The following is a 21,033-nucleotide window of genomic DNA, read 5'->3' on the forward strand; positions in this document are numbered from 1 at the left end:
TTTGCTTACCAGGGCTTTTTATGTGCATGATTAGTGCAAGAGCTCTCGTGCACGCCCCTGCAGGTTGTTCCTGGATCTCACAGCAGACATATCGCCTGTCAGAGCTCCTGCACTAATCACATATGACGTGCAGGGCATAGAGAATCTGGGGGTCAGTCTCTAGGTTGATTGATACTCTCATTTGTTTTCTATAAACTGCCATAATGAGTGTATAAACAACCAACTGTCTTGACTATTATCAAAACTGCATAGAAGAGAATTTAGTGGTTTAATACTCTTATTTTCAATAAATGGATGCAGAAATATCAAGTTATTTTCCTTTAATTTTTTCATTGCATTGATGTTGAAAGAATCTGGGCAATCAGAGGAGTATGCTATAAGGAATACAATCAATTAAATTTTTAAAGTTATTAAATATTTGATTAATGCCATAAGAAGCATGATCAAACTTCTTATTAAATAAACAAAATTCACGTAAAAGCCAATAAACTCTACTTATTCCATATTGTTCCTTAAATTGATTTTCTATAGTTCTGACATCAGCTATATGACTCTCATGTATTATTTTCCAGCCAGATATATAGTTAGGTGAGATCCAATGTAATATTACATTAATAATAACTGATTTGGAATAAAGATCTAACCTAGGGAATGATATCCCATTACTGTTCCAAGCTCTAATTTGCCATTTATATGCAATCCTAGGTTTTAAGGGGAACCATAAAAATTTACGTAGCACGGAATATAATTTTTAAGTAAGTTTTTGGGAGGGGGTAGTATCAATGACTGCATATAAAACAAAATTTTAGGTAAAAATTGTCATTTTAATTAAAGAGACCCTATCCTCCATTGTGAAGAACATTTATTCCATCTTTTGATTAGTTCACTAATGGTGGTTATTAAATTATTGTAGTTTAGTTTAACAGACTCTTTCCATGTACTCTTTATACTGACACCTAAATATTCTAATACATCATTCTCCCAATTAAACAGGCTATTCTCTCTTAGGTTTTTGTTGATATTTTTTTTAATTAGTAATATTTTGGATTTATTATGATTAAATTTAAGCCCTGAAATTCTTTCAAACTTGCTTAAGGTATTTATAACATCACGCAAAGAACCATCAATATCACCCAATGTTGACAACATATCATCAGCAAATAATTGTATCTTAGGAAAATAGTCCTTATCAGCTTGAAAGTCTTTTATATTTTGCTTGTTTATGATACATGTAGCAAAAGGTTCTATTGAAAGTGGAAACAATAATGGTGACAAAGGACATCCTTGTCTAGTTCCCTTGGGATTTCTAGTGGTGAGGATAGACACGATCTGATTTTCACATAAGTTTGTGACCAACTATAAATTTTCATTAATAAGTTGACAAAATCTGAGTTCTTTGTAGATAAGACCAACTAATAGATAAGACCAACTAATAGAATCAAATGCCTTTTCTATGTCTAGGCATAATAGTTAGTTGTTTTTTTTGTATTTGCATGCTATGTCTATTAATGATAGTAATTTAATAATGTTATCTTGCACTTTTCTATGAAGAATGAACCCTGTCTGATCATTATGTATTATATTAGGTAATATTTTCTTTATCCTATTAGTTAATATTGTCATGAAAATGTTATAACCAGTGTTTAGTAATGAAATTGGCCTATATGAATCACATGATTTGGGATCCTTACCTTGTTTTAAAATAGGGGAGATAATTGAATATTTCCACAATGGGGGTGTTATACATTTTTGTAAGTAAAGGCACTCATCATTTTCTTTATTATATATTTAGGAAAAATAGTATATAGTTCAGGAATTATTCCATCCAGTCCTGAAACTTTATTATCTTTTAAATTTTTTATTTGCTCTTTCACTTCTGTTAGTGTTATTTGTTTATTTAATATGTTATTTTGTTGCAGTGACACCTTAGTAGTTATATTTTCTTGAATAAAAGTATTTACTACATTATCTGTCTCCAAAAGTGGTGTGTTATTATTTATATCTTTATATTACTTTTTGAACACTTCTAATATGCCCATTAAGTTAGATGTACTCTTAACTGAACCATCACTTTTATATTTAATCTCATTAATAAGATTTTGATTGTTTATTTTTTTGGATCTTACCACTATTTTATGTGGATAGTTAGGATTTACAGCATAAGATTGTAATTTCAAATTTTCCAAGTTTATGGCTACCTTATGATTTAACTTGGTAATTTTGTTATCTGTTACTTTGTTATTTGGTTTTGAGTCCATTTTTATCTTGTATATTTTTTTGTAAGTCTAAAAGTTCTTTGTCCCACTCTCTTCTTTTTTTAAGGTACCAAGATTTTATTCTGCCATACATATAAACTTTAAAGGTGTTCCATAGTATAGTAACAGTCACTTTATCATTATCATTTGTTTCCATTAACATGTCTATTTCTTTCATTATCCATTCCCTAAAGTCTTTTAGTTTGGTTATGTAAGCAGGAATTCTCTGTAGAAATCTTAAATCATCTGTATGTGTAGTTCATATAAAGTTTATAGCATTATGGTCTATAAATTGATAAGTCATTATAGATATATCACTTATTTTTGAGTATATATTATTTGATACAAAGACCTTATCAATGTTTGTTTGTGTACCAAACTGATATGAATAGTGAGTATAGAATAAAGAATAATGTTCTCTTAGACCATGTATATATTTAAGGTTCATCTGGTTTGTAAAGTCATTTAACTTCTTGGCTTGAGATGTTAGTTTTATTTTACCATTTTTAGAAGTATCATTGTCTGATAATAGGCAGTTAAAATCACCTGTTGCTATAATTTATGCTTTTGCATTTAAAGTAATCAGGTCCAGATATTTGTCAACATATTCAGTACTTAGTTTTGGTATCCAGTATGTATTAATCAAAGTATAATACTTCCTATTGATTTTCAAAATAACCATGCTTAGCATGCCATCTTTATCTGAAATTGTATCTATAATTCTTGGCATAATATAAGTATTTTTCCATAAAATAAGGGTGCCCCTTCTCTTAGTCTTAAAATATGAATCAACCAGAATAGTATAGTCATTAAATGAGTATTTTTGTAGGTCTTTTTTTAATAGATGGGTTTCCTGTAAAATGATGATCTGGGATTTATGCATTTTGATATATTTAAGCACACCAGCTCTTTTGATATTATTGTTCAAACCACTAATATTTAATGATAAACATTTATAATCCATTGACTATAATGTGTATGTTGTTACTTACTGAAAGACCTTTCTTCTGGTTTTGACTTGAAATCTACTGAAAACTTACTTATCATTGATGTATAACGTGTATTACATACTACTTTCAAAAACCCCTAACTATTTACAAATACATAAATGAAACATAAAGTTTCTGCTTTAGTTAAAAACTTAACTAAACCATCTAATCACCTCTCCAACACCAAAATACACAAATTATCCATCTCTGCTTAGAATATAGTATAAAAACAAAAAAGAAAAGCATTATGAAAGCAACTAAAGAAATATGAGTCCATGAAATATACATTAAAATGAAAGTGTCCAATATAACTGAAGCTATATGAATATGTCACATATAACAACAGCACCTCTGATAAGTAGATATGTCAGAAATATACATCAGATCAAAGTATGTATAAACATTAGAAGCTGAAGGTTAAGAAGATTGTCAATATTTCCAAGACTTTTCAAGAAACATCAGATGTTTTAACCATTTTGTCAGTCATCTAGCTAACATTTTTCATGTAAGGATCTGTTGAATATATATATATATATATATATATATATATATATATATATATATATATATATATATACACATATATATATATATATATATATATATATATATATATATATATATATAAACACTTATTACAAAAAAAGCCTCACTTTACTAAAGGTTTAGTTATGTAACGTAAGTCTGATGTTAATATGCATAATGAGTATTCTAATGCAGCTCTTAGTTCATTTTATGTCATTTAGTTATTAAAAGTGTCATTGAATCTGCAGAATGTATGCATCTATAAAAGAACATAGCTATTTTCAAAGGAGTCAAACACTTTTATCAGAATTAATTATTTACCATTTAAAGTATCTAAGTGAAGGATAACAGAATTTCAAGAGAAAAGAATTATAAATACATTTAACAAGTTCAAAAGGTCAAGTGATATCATCACTGTTATTTCCTCAAGCTGCAACTTCATAAACTTGTTAAAAAGTATCTAAATAGGGTCATGCATGGCAGAGGTTGTCTCTAGTGAGGAAAAAAGCATTTTCGGGGGAAATCAAATCTTGAAGCTTTTAGAGTTTACAGAAAGAAAAAAAAAACACTCAAGCTGCCTTGTCAGTTCATGTCATGAATCTCCACAATGAGAACAGTCATACAGACCACCAGTTTCCTCACAAAACATCAACATCATGAAAAAATTAACCATTTCATATAAAAACAGCTATTTAGAAGTAATAGCAGCTGCCTCAAATCAGAAATCATTTTATAACATTTCAATCATTTACCCACCAATTAACCAGACCAGAAAAAAAAAAGAACCTAATATATACATATATATATATATATATATATATATATATATATATATATATATATATATATATATAACATTTATATTTGGCTATCTATAAAATGCCATTAATGTAATGTATTAATGTTTATATGTGTCTAAACAAAGAGTCTAAAACATCTAGTTAGAAACACTAATCAGAAATATATTGTTACCCCACCACTGACCCATTAGAAAAAATGCGCTTTGATATTAAGTCAACTTATACTATTACAGAAGAATTAGAAGACATATATAATTTGTAGTTATTTACAAGGGAAAAGTATGTAAAGTACTTATAGCGAGGAAAACAGAGAAAGGGAACATTAGTAACAAAAAGGAATAGGAAGAAAGAAGAGCGAGAGAGAGAGAGAGAATGTTATTTAAATACATACTACTATATGTAATTAGAAGAAGTAGATATAGAAAGGAAAATAGAAACTTAATAATAAAGATGATTCTGAGAGTACCCCAGCACTATCAGGCTATAATTCATACCACACGTTTCGGCCGCAAAACCCGGACTGAAACATGAAGGGCAGAGGTATGTCCATATTTATCAAAGACATCCACACCTCCAGGCTAGTTGCAAAACATGATGCCTCTGAAATCATCCAAGTGCAACTAACCCAGGGCAAAAATTAATTCCAAATTGAAGCTTGTTATAGATCCCTCACCATGACCCAGGACCCTCACTCCTCGTTCCTGGAGACATTGGAAAAAATGAGGGTCCAACCAAACACCATAATAACGGGCAATTTCAACTATCCTAACATAAACTGGGAAAACTACTCTTGTAATAACTCCCTTGCTCAATGATTTCTGGAGTTTATTAACTCTAACACCCTGGATCAACTAGTCAACACCCCCAGCAGGGGCAACAATATTCTGGACCTGGTCATCACCAACATGGGTGACTGGTGCTCAATGCCTGAGATCAACTCCTCGCTTGTTAGATCAGACCATAAACTAATCACCCTAGATATCCACATCCCAACCCCACCCCCACACAAGAAAACCATTGTAAAAGTTTTTTCCAAAGTGAACTTCACGCTACTCAAAACTGAGGTGACTAACTTCACAATGCCCCTGCAGATGGATAACACAGTCAATACAGTCACAACTGATGAATCCTACACAAATGCACTCTACAAGCACCTGCATGAGTGCATGGATTGTGCTGTCCCCAACAAAACCAAGACGCTATCCTCCAAAAAAAGGAAGCCAATATGGTGGTTCCCTGCCATTAACAAACTCTACAACAGAAGGAAGAAGCTGTTGCAAAAGAGAGTAAAAACCCAGGTTTGGGGTGACTCACTGACGGGCCTCAGTAAGAAACTAAGATCCCTCATAAAATCCTCCAAAGCTAACTTTGAAAGAAAAATTGCCACAGATTTCAAAGACAACCACAAGGCATTCTTTAGCTATGTCAAGAACCTCCATGACAACACCCAGATCTGCACTGAGCTACAACAGAATGGGACAAAATATATAGAGCCAACTGATATTGCCAACATATTGGCAGATAGGTTCAGTGCAAACTTTACTCCCCCCTCACCCTCCAAAGAGCCTATAACTATGCCAGATGGTTGTAAAGCCCCAGTTATCACAAACACACAGGTAAAAATGGCACTCTCTAAAGCCAAAAACACAGCATCCATGGGACCGGACAACATCCCAGGCAGTGTCTTACACAAACTCCAAAATGAACTTGCCCCCCACCTAAAATCCATGTTCAAACAAAGCCTCACCACAGGCTATGTGCCCACAGAATTGCACACAGCAATGGTTATCCCATTCCACAAAGGAGGAACCACCACAGATCCCGGGAACTATAGACCTATTAGCCTGACAAGCCTGGTCTGCAAGGCTATGGAGCGTGTCATCATGGAACTCATAAACAAAGACATTGGTAACCTCCAAAATCTGGATGCTACCCAATTTGGATTTGTAAAAGGTAGGTCATGTCTCCTAATCCTGGTAGACTTCTTTGAAACAGTTACTAAGGCCGCAGATGAGGGCAAGGTAGTCCACACAGCCTACCTGGACCTTGGTAAAGCCTTTGACACTATCCTTCATTCAGGAATCATAGATAAACTCATCAACCTTAACATAAAGTCTTACGTCATGAGATGGGTAGCCAACTGGCTCATGAACAGAACCCACATGGTAAGAGTTGCTGACTCCAAATCTGACTCCAAACCAGTGACAAGTGGTGTACCCCAGGGTTCAGTCTTGGGACCCCCCCGGTTTGGTATATACTTCTCTGAAGTGCAAGCAAACACCAAGGGTCTATGGCTAACCAAGTTCGCAGATGACTGCAAACTAGGTGCCATTATTGATTCCCCTGCTGATGTAGACATCCTGCAAAAGGGCCTCACTGAGAGAGACACCTGGTGTCAACATCATGGCCTCAAGCTAAATGCCAAAAAGTGCATTGTTATCCCCTTTGGTAAAAACATGGTACCCATGAACTACCAAACAGGGGGAAGTTGACTTAACACAGAAAGTGTGATAAGAGACCTTGGGACTCAAGTGGATAGTAACCTCTCCTTTGATAACCACATTGCCACAGTGGTCAGAAAATCTTTCCACGTGACCCACCTAATCACAAAAGAGTTTGCATCTAGGAATAAGGAAGTCATCGTTCCCCTCTTCTCATCACTTGTCAGACCCTTCATTGAATACAATCCCCCAGTTGGGATGTACCTCACAAGACACCTACAACAACTTGAGAGGCTCCAAAAGTACTGCACCAAGAGGATTGCTGGCCTCAAACAATTGCCCTATGCTGACTGGCTCAAGAAACTCAAACTCTAAATGGTAACATACCGCTTACTCCGAGGAGACCTCTGTCTGACATACAAAGCTATGTCAAACCCGGAATTTCTGGATATGCTCCACTTGAAGAAATCCCAGTCTCCCTGAGCCACACGCTCTACGGACCTAAACATCACCACAACAATAAATAGGACATGCTGGTGGAACAGATTCTTGTCCCAGAGACGTCCCATGCTCTGCAACAAAATTCCCATCCACATCAAGCAGAGCTCATCATTAGCATTATTCAAGAAAAACCTTAATAAGTGGATGGATGATAGGAAGTTCACCCCTGGGATTACGTCTGGGGCACTGCTCGATAGAGGGGCAGGAATTTAACAATACATGGGTGGCGGAAGCCAATACACTGTTGGCTAGGCTTGCTTTGGCCCTCAGGCTGATAGCCTAGTACCTACCTTTGAACCTATGAACCTATGATTCACATTACCTTACAGTATAGAGATTTTCCAGAATCAAATATATTATGATTAATAAAACAAAGCATTTAAAATTAGAAGGAATTTATTCATTTGCCCTTTAGTTTCTTAGTTTTGTTTGCTCTTTCCTTCGCAGACCATCCATTTTTTGTTCCCTATCTCTTCAAACTCTGGGGTGACCATTCCATTTCTTCTATGCCCAAAAGTATTTTCTGGCAAGGTGATTTTTATTCTTGCAGGAAAAAGAATTTGAGCTTTAATATTGGCTTTTTTCAGGGTCTTAATTAGAGGAACACACTCCTTTCTTCTGGATATGACTGTATTGGTGTAGTCATTGTCAAAACAAATAACTTTTTCACCCATCTTGATAGGAGAATTAGTCCAAGCTGATTTCAGCACTAAGTCCTTGTCTTGTGAGGAAAGAAATCTAACTATTATAGACCTGGGGTTAGATGACCTCAGATATGAGGCTGGATGAGCCCTCTCAATTCCAAAAGAGAGGGATTCAGGCATGTTTAGTGCTGATGAAAACCACTTATTGAGGAAATGAATCATGTTAGCACCCTCTTCCTTCATGGGAATTCCATATAGTCTTATGTTATTCCTCCTTGATCTACTTTCAAGGTCTTACAGTTTCTCAATCAGCCCGGTGTTATGTTTCAGAAGAAATTCATTGTGATGTTCATTTTCTGTCACTCTAGTATCTAGGTCAGTTACTGTTTCCTCTAAGCCAAGAATCTGTACAGATTGGTTTTTTACTATTCCATTTAGAAGTTCCAGTTGTTAGCTGCATTCTTGTTTGATATTATCCATTTTGTTTTTGAATTTGTCCATTTTTAGTGACAGTTCTTGGATGTTTGTTGTTATAAGATGTAGTTCTTTCTTCACTGCACTCTCCTGGTGTGGGTTCTTCACGTTGCTCATGTTTTTAGTGACAGTTCTTGGATGTTTGTTATTATAAGATGTAGTTCTTTCTTCACTGCACTCTCCTGGTGTGGGTTCTTCACGTTGCTCATGCTTTAGTGACAGTTCTTGGATGTTTGTTATTATAAGATGTAGTTCTTTCTTCACTGCACTCTCCTGGTGTGGGTTCTTCACGTTGCTCATGTTTTTAGTGACAGTTCTTGGATGTTTGTTATTATAAGATGTAGTTCTTTCTTCACTGCACTCTCCTGGTGCGGGTTCTTCACGTTGCTCATGTTTTTAGTGACAGTTCTTGGATGTTTGTTGTTATAAGATGTAGTTCTTTCTTCACTGCACTCTCCTGGTGTGGGTTCTTCACGTTGCTCATGTTTTTAGTGACAGTTCTTGGATGTTTGTTATTATAAGATGTAGTTCTTTCTTCACTGCACTCTCCTGGTGCGGGTTCTTCACGTTGCTCATGTTTTTAGTGACAGTTCTTGGATGTTTGTTGTTATAAGATGTAGTTCTTTCTTCACTGCACTCTCCTGGTGTGGGTTCTTCACGTTGCTCATGTTTTTAGTGACAGTTCTTGGATGTTTGTTATTATAAGATGCAGTTCTTTCTTCACTGCACTCTCCTGGTGTGGGTTCTTCACGTTGCTCATGGCTCATGTTTTTAGTGACGGTTCTTGGATGTTTGTTATTATAAGATGTAGTTCTTTCTTCACTGCACTCTCCTGGTGCGGGTTCTTCACGTTGCTCATGTTTTTAGTGACAGTTCTTGGATGTTTGTTGTTATAAGATGTAGTTCTTTCTTCACTGCACTCTCCTGGTGTGGGTTCTTCACGTTGCTCATGTTTTTAGTGACAGTTCTTGGATGTTTGTTATTGTAAGATGTAGTTCTTTCTTCACTGCTCTCTCCTGGTGTGGGTTCTTCACGTTGCTCATGTTTTTAGTGACAGTTCTTGGATATTTGTTATTATAAGATGTAGTTCTTTCTTCACTGCACTCTCCTGGTGTGGGTTCTTCACGTTGCTCATGTTTTTAGTGACAGTTCTTGGATGTTTGATATTATAAGATGTAGTTCTTTCTTCACTGCACTCTCCTGGTGTGGGTTCTTCACGTTGCTCATGTTTTTAGTGACAGTTCTTGGATGTTTGTTATTATAAGATGTAGTTCTTTCTTCACTGCACTCTCCTGGTGTGGGTTCTTCACGTTGCTCATGTTTTTAGTGACGGTTCTTGGATGTTTGTTATTATAAGATGTAGTTCTTTCTTCACTGCACTCTCCTGGTGCGGGTTCTTCACGTTGCTCATGTTTTTAGTGACAGTTCTTGGATGTTTGTTGTTATAAGATGTAGTTCTTTCTTCACTGCACTTTCCTGGTGTGGGTTCTTCACGTTGCTCATGTTTTTAGTGACAGTTCTTGGATGTTTGTTATTGTAAGATGTAGTTCTTTCTTCACTGCTCTCTCCTGGTGTGGGTTCTTCACGTTGCTCATGTTTTTAGTGACAGTTCTTGGATATTTGTTATTATAAGATGTAGTTCTTTCTTCACTGCACTCTCCTGGTGTGGGTTCTTCACGTTGCTCATGTTTTTAGTGACAGTTCTTGGATGTTTGTTATTATAAGATGTAGTTCTTTCTTCACTGTACTCTCCTGATGTGGGTTCTTTGAGTTGCTCATGTTGAGATCTCCAGTAGAAACTTCTTGACAGGAATAATTTAAAAAATCTCTTGACTATGTATTAATTTTTAGAAAATAATATGGAGTCTGTGTTAATCTATCTTTTAGTATACTTTTAGTTAGATTTTTCTAAAAATGAAAGTATATTTCTTGTCAGGATATTAAAATCTAAGCAGAGCCATGGATTTCAGCTGCTATCAGACTGTCATCTTCGCCATACACCCACAATGCATAATTCTTAATCATTAACACAATGCTACATTTGTGGCCTTATCTCACCTCTGGCACTCATGGTAAATGGCAAGAAACAAACACAGCATCAGACTTTTAATATGGTAGCTTTCTGTTGATGTTCCCTCTAGAAAATTGCTTAAATGAGAGCTTATTTAAACAATCGTGTCTTCGTTTGTGATTGACTGTGCAGTTGTCTGGCAAGAGAAGTTTTTATTTGAATTTATATTTTGTTTTTTACCACTGTTTGTAGGAAAGAATGAATAGCTTGTAGAAAAGACTTACTTTGATTTATGTTTTGTTGTTTACCTTTAATTTTCACTGTTGTTAGAAAGGGGTGAGTTTTAGAAAGGCAAACTGTGGCCATCTCTAGGGGCCTAGTCAGCTATAAATTCACACAGATTGTACAGAAGACAATCCAGAGTTTATCTAAAGAATCCTATCTTGGTTTGTGATTGACTATAAAGTTGCCTGGTAAGAAAAGTTTTTATAGGAATTTATATTTTATTTTTAACACTGTTTTTCACTGTTTGTAGGAAGAAGTGGATAGCTTGCAGACAAGAAGATTTATTTTGATTTGTATTTTGTTGTTTTACCTTTAATTCTCACTATTGTTTGTTAGAAAAGCATAGGTTTTAGACAGGCAAACTATAACCATCCCAAGGGGCCTAGTCTGCTATAAATTCACACAAACTACAGAGAGGACAATCCAGGGCTTATCTAAACAATCCTGCCTTGGTTTGTAGTTTATTGAGCTTTACTGTTAAAAAGAGGTGTGATTGTGAGCGATAGTTAGCAGAAGATACTGCGTGCATTTGCACCCAGTGTAAGGGATTTTCAGCTTTTGTCTGACGTTCAGAACTAGTATGGTCAGAGCAACAACTTTACTGTACTTAATTTAATATTTAGTTGTGTATTGTTTGATTTTTCTCATAGAAGTGATTTAAATTCTCTTTAAATTCTGTGGTAATTGATTTTGATTATTCTATTCTTTTAGAATTCTTTATTCATTTAGAGCAGAATAAGAATTCTTTAAATAAAAATGAGTATGCAATTAATGATTTGCTAAAGCACAAGTATTTTGTACTGTGTACTAAATGCTATATTAAAATATATATATTTAAAAGTAACACTTGATAACACTGGTGGTCTTTGTTCCTCATGTCAAAAATTGGATTATTATTAGTAAATCTAGACTTACCATGATGAATGCACATATGCAATTGGTACAGCTTGAAGAACTGTTGTTATGTATATTAGTGATCAGACTGATGAGAGAAATAATCTTACGCAAAGAGCAAACAGAACACATTTAGGAAAGGTTGTGTCTATTATCTATAAGGATCACTCAACCCCTATTGAACAAGATAATAACACTGACAAATTGGAATTTTGGATACAAGTATTCAGCAATCTGAGAATTAAGCATGTATAGAAGAAAATAAAAAAAGAAAGAAAAGAAGTTCATAACAAATAACAGGAAGAAAAAGAAACTGATAAATGTCTGTAAAGCAAAGAGAATACATACTATAAAGGACACTGTTTTTTTATATAACACACAGATTAAAGGGAATGATAAAATGTTTGTATCAGAAAAACTTCATTAAACAGGAAAAGGCATTTTTCCAAAAGAGAAGGTAGAAAAAAAGGCAAGGGGTAGAGAGAAAAGAAGAAATCAAAACTGAACATGGAAGGACTAAAAAACATTAATGTAAGAAAAAAAAGGAGAATGACAGACATTGACAACATGGCTCAAGTTGTGGATGTGCAAAGCCAGATGGATGAGAATTGCATGCTTGCAAATGTAATAAGCATTGAAAACAGTGGGATTAATAAGACAAATGGTGATGAAGATCATTCCTTTGTAATAATTGATATGGTAGATATTACTGAATTAGAAGTTAAAGATTCTTCAGATCTGGTCAGAAAAGATATTCTTGTAATTTGCAGATTCGGTTATTAAAGAAACAAATACTTACATTTGAAGAGAAGGCAATGAACACTGAATAGCATTAGGCTTGCCAAGAGCAAAAACAGAAAATGTGAGATGAGCATTAGAATGCGTTAATGTAAGGAAGTACGGATCTGTTTTTATTCGTCACTACAAATGATCTTACCCATAAGGAACCTCTGAATATTAGTAGGGAAATTACGCCCCTCTTAGATAGCATAGCTTGTAAAGGTGTTAGGATATATTTCACACAAATGACATATAAAAAGGCAAATCAGGTCACTGTGAATGAAAAAATTTTGGTTAAAAAATGTCATGTTTTAAAAAACGGAAATGTGTAGAGCATCTGGGCCTAATTTTGGGCACACATGTTCAGACAGGATGGAGTGCACTTGTCAACATTAGGGAATACAATTTTTGCAGTAGGTATTTTGCAGTACTTGACAAACACAAGGCAGGATTTTTGCCACGCCGTCAATTTAACAGTTCACAGACAGCAACATTTGATGCATCTCTGATGGTTGTTAATCCTAGGAGCATTAATAATAAATCTTTTGTTAAATGAAAATTTGCTGTATTCCTACAAGAATGATGTTATTTTTATGAAACATGGTTAAAGAACAATGACTGGAAAGCAGTCCTTTCAGGGTATAAATGTTTTTACTTTAACAGACATTCTAACAAAAAATCAGGTGGAGGTGTTACAACAGGAATTAAAGGTAGTTATGAGACCTGTGATTTCTAAATGTTCATTGATAACACCAATACTATAGATATTGTAACCGTGACAAAAAGACAACCCTGGAACATATAATAATCGATGTGTATAGACTACCAAATCAAGTGTTGCTTACCTAGAGGAATTCATACATTTCTTACATGAAACACAGGAAGGACAAATAATAATGGCTGGGGATTTAAATTTAAGAGAAACAGACTAGAATAATATTGATTCAACATTAGTAATGCAATTATTCACAATATTTGTTCAGGAACAGTTGTTTCAGACTGTAACAAAACGGGTCTATAGCAGAACATCGAAGTTTTAGAACTTTGAATGTTCTAATATCGACACCTATTCAGTGAACGCTGACAATACTGAACATGCAGAACAGCGAATTTTTTCCCAGGGAAAAAATTTGCTGTTTCGACACACGTACACACAACACAAGCATACCAAACAAATAGCAATCCACACACATACACTTAAAATCCTACATCTAACCATACACTAAACTGTACAAACACTACTATCTATCCACTTACCTTAACCCAAACCTTAATTCTAAGGTCTGTCACTGTCGCACACTTACCTCACCCGCGCCCTAACCCTAACTCACCTATCCCACCCTATCCCTCACGTCCACACAATCACACACTTACCTGGTCCCAACCCGTAACTTTCCACCGCAGTGCTGAAAATAGCGAAGTCACAGAAAAGGCTAACCAAATTCCTTCCCTAGGAAGAAATTCGGTGTTCCGCAGCTTTGTTATTTTCAACGTTCGCTGAATAGGGGTCGATATTAGAACATTCAAAGTTTTAAAACTTTGATGTTTTAATATAGACTCTAAAAAACTACCAGGGAACACAACATACTAGTCATTGTTTGAGGTCCTAAAGACATTACTGTTACTTCATGTCTCTTCTGTGTCAGCTGGAGACTTATTCATCTTACAATATCATTCCAGACAAAGAGGTGATACCAGTAACTCTTAGTTATGACTGATATATGGTCAACCGCTATTTTACCTTTAGGAGGAAAACCTCCTCTCTCATTTTGACCTTAATCCCCACACTGGGGTTTCTTATTTGAAAGGAAAAGGCTCAGGGAAAACTCAGCATCAATCTGCCAAGAGCCGCTTGTTGGTCCAGTGGCAGCGACACCAGCATGATAGATGGAGGTCATAGGTTTGAGTCCCAAATGAGAACTAATATTATTCTTTCACTTCTATGATTCTAACAGTATCTAAGCAGAGACCTTTCTCTGTATTTGTGTGTACATTTATAATTATTGCAGAGTGTGTAACTCTTGTGTGTTGAAAGAAAGCAGTGTGGAAGACTAGAACAAAAGAAACGACATTGACAGTGAGAGTCACCACCACTCAAGTCTTCTGTAAGACCCACTGCAATATTACTGCTCTATTGTCACCAGACTATATAATTATTCATGGTTCCTGGAAAATCACAGCAGGTCAGCTGCTTCTAAATTCCTAGGGTGGGGGAGAGAATGCTACAAATTTAGGAAACTGACTTCACCGATATGCTTTTTTTTTTTTTTTGCTGATGGAAAGAATATTATTTCCCCATTCTAAAATAAGCAGCTACTTCTTGTCTAAAGAAATCCATGTATTTTAGGAAGCTTCTATTTCTGAAATATGGTTTACTGAACCATATTTTATCATAGCTGATTACTCCATTCAAGAGAAAAGTTTCCCCAAGCAAGTGGGTCCATTTTCTTAACTCACAAAGGCAAGTTATATTCTACAAGTTAGGCATAACACTTTTTTATCCATTTAAGACTTGCACTTACCAGTTTAGTAGGAGCAGCATTTACTTTTAGACTATGGTCAACATTTAATTTATTTTAACTTGAGTAAATTACATGTTTAAATGCTCTGACTTGACCTATTTGTGTGAAGTTAAGGATGCACCCACATATATATGCAAAAGGAAGCCACCTACTTACTCTTATCACAGTAGCGTCCCGTATAACCAGGAAGACAGAGGCATGTTCCTTCCACATGATCACACTCTGCGTCATTCTGGCATAGACATTGCTGGGCACAATCTTTTCCAAATGTCCCTTGGCGACAGCCTGTAGAGTATAAAGGAATAGTTATTTCAAAAATTCAAATGAGGTGTATTAGGTCTTAGAGAAAAGTTAAACAACCTACTAGATCATGATAGAAAGGACAATACAGTTATTATTTGTTTCATTTTAAGGACTAATGGATGGTCTGTGCTTTGTATTACAGCTTTCTATAAATGCTTTCTTTCTGACCTGACCTATTTGTTTAAATAAACATAGTGTGAATTTAAGGATGCACCCACACATATATGCAAAAGGAAGCCACCTACTTACTCGTATCACAGTAGCGTCCCATATAGCCAGGAAGACAGAGGCATGCTCCTTCCACAGGATCACACTCTGCATCATTCTGGCATAGACACTGTTGGGCACAATCTTTTCCAAATGTCCCTTGGCGACAGCCTGTAGAGTATAAAGAAAGAGTTAATTCAAAAAGTCAAATGAGGTGTATTAGGTCTCAGAGAAAAGTTAAACAACCTACTAGATCATGGTAGAAAGGACAATGCAGTTATTTGTTTCATTTTAAGGAATGATGGATGGTCAGTGCTTTGTACTACAGCTTTCCACAAATGCTTTCTTCTGTTGCCTCTCTATTTATGTCAATATCTGTCATGTCAAACATCTGTTGGGAACAGACCTTTCAGCTGTTTATATGAATAATGAAATACTTTAACTGACTAAAACTGAGTGTGCGAAGTGCATTTTTAGACTGACTAGTTGAATTTTTCTTTAGATGGTTCCTGCAGTGAGAGATTACTATACTCATGTAATGTGGTGATCCAGAATGTATTATATCTGGAACATGGTGGCAGGAAGCATAGAATGGAGACCTCAGAAAAATGTTCCAAAACTTGGGATTTGTTGCCTGATTTACTTAAAAGTATTTTTGATTAGGCAATTTTCAGTTAATCAGTGTAGATCCAGTCATACTACATTTGTTCTTATAGCATTACTTTTTTAGCAAGCAATAATGTTTGACAGGGTGGGTATGGGTAGTATTATTTTTTTAGTTTTTGCTCTCCAGCTTCATTCTTATGGTGCACACCAATGCCCCCATTCACAGATGGATTTACAAACCACTCCTATTAATCCAGTTAAAGTTATGAGACCTGTGATTTCTAAATATTCAGTGACAACACCAATACTATAGATATTGTAACCGTGACAAAAAGACAACCCTGGAACATATAATAATTGATGTGTATAGACTACCAAATCAAGTGTTGCTTACCTAGAGGAATTCATATGTTTCTTACATGAAACACAGGAGGGAGAAATAATAATGGCTGGGGATTTAAATTTAAGAGAAACAGACTAGAATAATATTGATTCAACATTAGTAATGCAATTATTCACAATATTTGTTCAGGAACAATTGTTTCAGACTGTAACAAAACGGGTCTATAGCAGAACATCGAAGTTTTAGAACTTTGAATGTTCTAATATCGACACCTATTCAGTGAACGCTGACAATACCGAACATGCAGAACAGCGAATTTTTTCCCAGGGAAAAAAATTGCTGTTTCGACACACATACACACAACACAAGCACACCAAACAAACAGCAATCCACACACATACACTTAAAATACTACATCTAACCATACACTAAACTGAACAAACACTACTATCTATCCACTTACCTTAACCCAAACCTTAACCCTAAGGTCCATCACTATCGCACACTAACCACACCCGCGCCCTAACCCTAACTCCCCTAACCCTCACATCCACACAATCGCACACTTACCTGGTCCCGACCCGTAACTTTCCACTGCAGTGCTGAAAATAGTGAAGTCACAGAAACGGCTAACCAAATTCCTTCCCTAGGAAGAAATTCGGTGTTCCGCAGCTTCGTTATTTTCAACGTTTGCTGAATAGGGGTCGATATTAGAACATTCGAAGTTTTAAAACTTTGATGTTTTAATATAGACCCTAAAAAAACTACCAGGGAACACAACATACTAGACATTGTTTGTGGTCCTAAAGACATTACTGTTACTTCATGTCTCTTCTGTGTCAGCTGGAGACTTATTCATCTGACAATATCATAGGTTCATAGGTTCATAGGTAGGTACTAGGCTATCTGCCCAAAGGCATTTATAAGCCTAGCCAGAATGTGTTGTCCTTCGCCGGTCCCTTAGATTAGTTCCCTGTGCCTCTGTCCAGCAGAGCCATTGAAGTGATCCCTGGGGTAAACTTTCTGTTTCCCATCCACTCGTCAAGATTTCTCTTGAAGAGGGTTAGCGAGGAGCTCTGACTAATGTAGATTGGAATCTTGTTCCAGGGCATGAGAAATCTCTGGGACAGGAATCTATCTCTCCAGCACGTCCTATTTATTGTTGTGGTGAGGTTTAGATCCCTGGAGCAAGTGGCTCGAGGGGATATGGTTTTCTTTAGGTGGATCATGTCCATCAATTCTGGGTTGGACAAGGCCTTGTATGTCAGGCAGAGATCACCTCTGAGTAGGCGGTATGCAACCAAGTACAGCTGGAGTTTCTTCATTCGAGCTGCATAGGGCATCTGCTTGAGGCCAGTGATCCTCTTGGTGAGGTACTTCTGTGGTCTTTCCAGTTGTTGCAGGTGTCTTGTAAGGCACATCCCAAATGGGGCATTGTACTCTATGATGGGTCTGATGAGTGATGCGTAGAGGGGCCCAATGACCTATTTCGATCTGGATGCAAACCCTTTTGTGATTAGGTGGGCCACATAGAAGGATTTTCTAACCACTTTGGCAATGTGATTATCAAAGGAGAGGTTACAATCCACTTGGGTCCTCAAATCCCTTATTATGTCTTCCATATTTAGGGGGCTACCACCTATGTGAGGGATGACGATGCACTTTTTGGCATTTAGCTTGAGGCCATGATTTTGACACCAGGTATCTGTCCCAGTGAGACCCTTTTGGAGGATGTCTGTGTCAGCCGGAGAGTCAATTATAGCCCTAGTTGTCTGCGAACTTGATCAGCCAGTTTTTATTAATACCATATAATAGCCACACTAGTTCAACTACTTCTGTCTAACTTTCAGTAGATCGACTGCTTTGTTTTTCATTATTATCCATGCTGATATAGCAAGGAATCAGCAGGATTTTTAAGACATTTTATTATTAGTTGCTGTTTTAATAAATGCTGCTATTTATTTGCATAATAATCTGTTTTTATGCATGTATATGTACTGTGTTTTTAAGGCTGCAATAGTCTGATAGTGTTTAACATTGTGGATGTGAGCTGCTTTCAATTGACAGCACAAAGCAAGTCTATTTGCACTACAGTATGTAATTTAAATAGACTGACCTTTCCCTTCCTTCTAGACTTGAACTTGATTGGCTGCTGTAACATTTAAATAGTCATCTGTTACATTGTTCATAGGTTCATAGGTTCATAGGTTGGTACTAAGCTATCAGCCCTAGGGCCTATACAAGCCTAGCCATAACAATTCCCTGGCTATTTCTTCCCACATTATTTACTTTCCTGGACCCCTGTCTAGCAGGGCGACTGACGTGATCCCTGGGGTGAATTTACTTTCTCCCATCCAATCGTCAAGGTTCCTCTTGAAGAGGTCCAAAGAGGCACTCTGCTTGACATGTATGGGCAATCTATTCCAGAGTCTGGGGAGTCTCTGGGTCAGGAACCTATCCCTCCAGCATGTTTTGTTTATTGTGATGACAAGGTTTAGATCCCTGGGCGTGTAGCTCTGAGGGACTGGGATTTCTTTAAGTGTAGCATGTCCAACAGCTCTGGGTTTGACATGGCCTTGTATGTTAAGCAGAGATCGCCTCTGAGTAGACGATATGCGACAGAGTATAGCTGGAGTTTTTTAAGGCGGTCAGCGTAGGGCATCTGCTTTAGGCCTGTGATTCTTTTAGTGAGGTATTTCTGAGGCCTTTCCAGTTGTTGCAGATGTCTTGAAAGGTACATACCAAATGGGGCGTTGTATTCTATAATGGGTCTAATGAGGGATGAGTACAGTGGGACAATGACCTCCTTTTTTCTGGATGAAAAGCCCTTCATGATGAGGTGTGCCACATAGAACGATTTCCTGACTGTTGTGGTGATGTGGTTATCGAAGGTGAGACCACTGTCCACCTGTGTCCCTAAGTCTCTTCATATCATTCCAGACAAAGAGGTGATACCAGTAACTCCTAGTTATGACTGATATATGGTCAACAGCTATTTTACCTTTAGGAGGAAAACCTCCTCTCTCATTTTGACCTTAATCCCCACACTGGGGTTTCCTACTTGAAAGGAAAAGGCTCAGGGAAAACTCAGCATCAATCTGCCAAGAGCCGCTTGTTGGTCCAGTGGTAGCGACACCAGCATGATAGATGGAGGTCATAGGTTTGAGTCCCAAATGAGAACTAATATTATTCTTTCACTTGTATGATTCTAACAGTATCTAAGCAGAGACCTTTCTCTGTATTTGTGTGTACATTTATAATTATTGCAGAGTGTGTAACTCTTGTGTGTCAAAAGAAAGCAGTGTGGAAGACTAGAACAAAAGAAACGACATTGACAGTGAGAGTCACCACCACTCAAGTCTTCTGTAAGACCCACTGCAATATTACTGCTCTATAGTCACTGGACTATATAATTATTCATGGTTCCTGGAAAATCACAGCAGGTCAGCTGCTTCTAAATTCCTAGGGTGGGGGAGAGGGTGCTACAAATTTAGGAAACTGTCTTCACCGATATGCTTTTTTTTTTTGCTGATCGAAAGAATATTATTTCCCCATTCTAAAATAAGCAGCTACTTCTTGTCTAAAGAAATCCATGTATTTTAGGAAGCTTCTATTTCTGAAATATGGTTTACTGAACCATATTTTATCATAGCTGATTACTCCATTCAAGAGAAAAGTTTCCCCAAGCAAGTGGGTCCATTTTCTTAACTCACAAAGGCAAGTTATATTCTACAAGTTAGGCATAACACTTTTTCATCCATTTAAGACTTGCACTTACCAGTTTAGTAGGAGCAGCATTTACTTTTAGACTATGGTCAACATTTAATTTATTTTAACTTGAGTAAATTACATGTTTAAATGCTCTGACCTGACCTATTTGTGTGAAGTTAAGGATGCACCCACATATATATGCAAAAGGAAGCCACCTACTTACTCTTATCACAGTAGCGTCCCGTATAACCAGGAAGACAGAGGCATGTTCCTTCCACATGATCACACTCTGCGTCATTCTGGCATAGACATTGTTGGGCACAATCTTTTCCAAATGTCCCTTGGCGACAGCCTGTAGAGTATAAAGGAATAGTTATTTCAAAAATTCAAATGAGGTGTATTAGGTCTTAGAGAAAAGTTAAACAACCTACTAGATCATGGTAGAAAGGACAATACAGTTATTATTTGTTTCATTTTAAGGACTAATGGATGGTCTGTGCTTTGTATTACAGCTTTCTATAAATGCTTTCTTTCTGACCTGACCTATTTGTTTAAATAAACATAGTGTGAATTTAAGGATGCACCCACACATATATGCAAAAGGAAGCCACCTACTTACTCGTATCACAGTAGCGTCCCATATAGCCAGGAAGACAGAGGCATGCTCCTTCCACAGGATCACACTCTGCATCATTCTGGCATAGACACTGTTGGGCACAATCTTTTCCAAATGTCCCTTGGC

The 21,033-nt window shown here is 36.4% G+C and overlaps 1 protein-coding gene across 1 annotated transcript in view; it reads right to left on the bottom strand.

Moving 5' to 3' along the window:
* The window catches only part of LOC122808226 (multiple epidermal growth factor-like domains protein 10), a 693,858-nt gene that overhangs the window by 192,024 nt on the left and 480,801 nt on the right, over positions 1-21,033 (bottom strand). The window contains exons 15-18 of the mRNA XM_044079188.1: positions 20,911-21,033; positions 20,515-20,643; positions 15,674-15,835; positions 15,278-15,406 (exon numbers count right to left, since the gene is read on the bottom strand). The exon at positions 20,911-21,033 is cut by the window's right edge and continues 6 nt beyond it. Of these exons, the coding sequence (XP_043935123.1) occupies positions 15,278-15,406; positions 15,674-15,835; positions 20,515-20,643; positions 20,911-21,033 (543 nt within the window). The remainder of the gene's footprint in view (positions 1-15,277; positions 15,407-15,673; positions 15,836-20,514; positions 20,644-20,910) is intronic.

Source organism: Protopterus annectens, chromosome 8.part0 (assembly GCF_019279795.1).
Source record: "Protopterus annectens isolate FY-2018-M chromosome 8.part0, PAN1.0, whole genome shotgun sequence".
Lineage (NCBI taxonomy): Eukaryota > Metazoa > Chordata > Ceratodontiformes > Protopteridae > Protopterus > Protopterus annectens.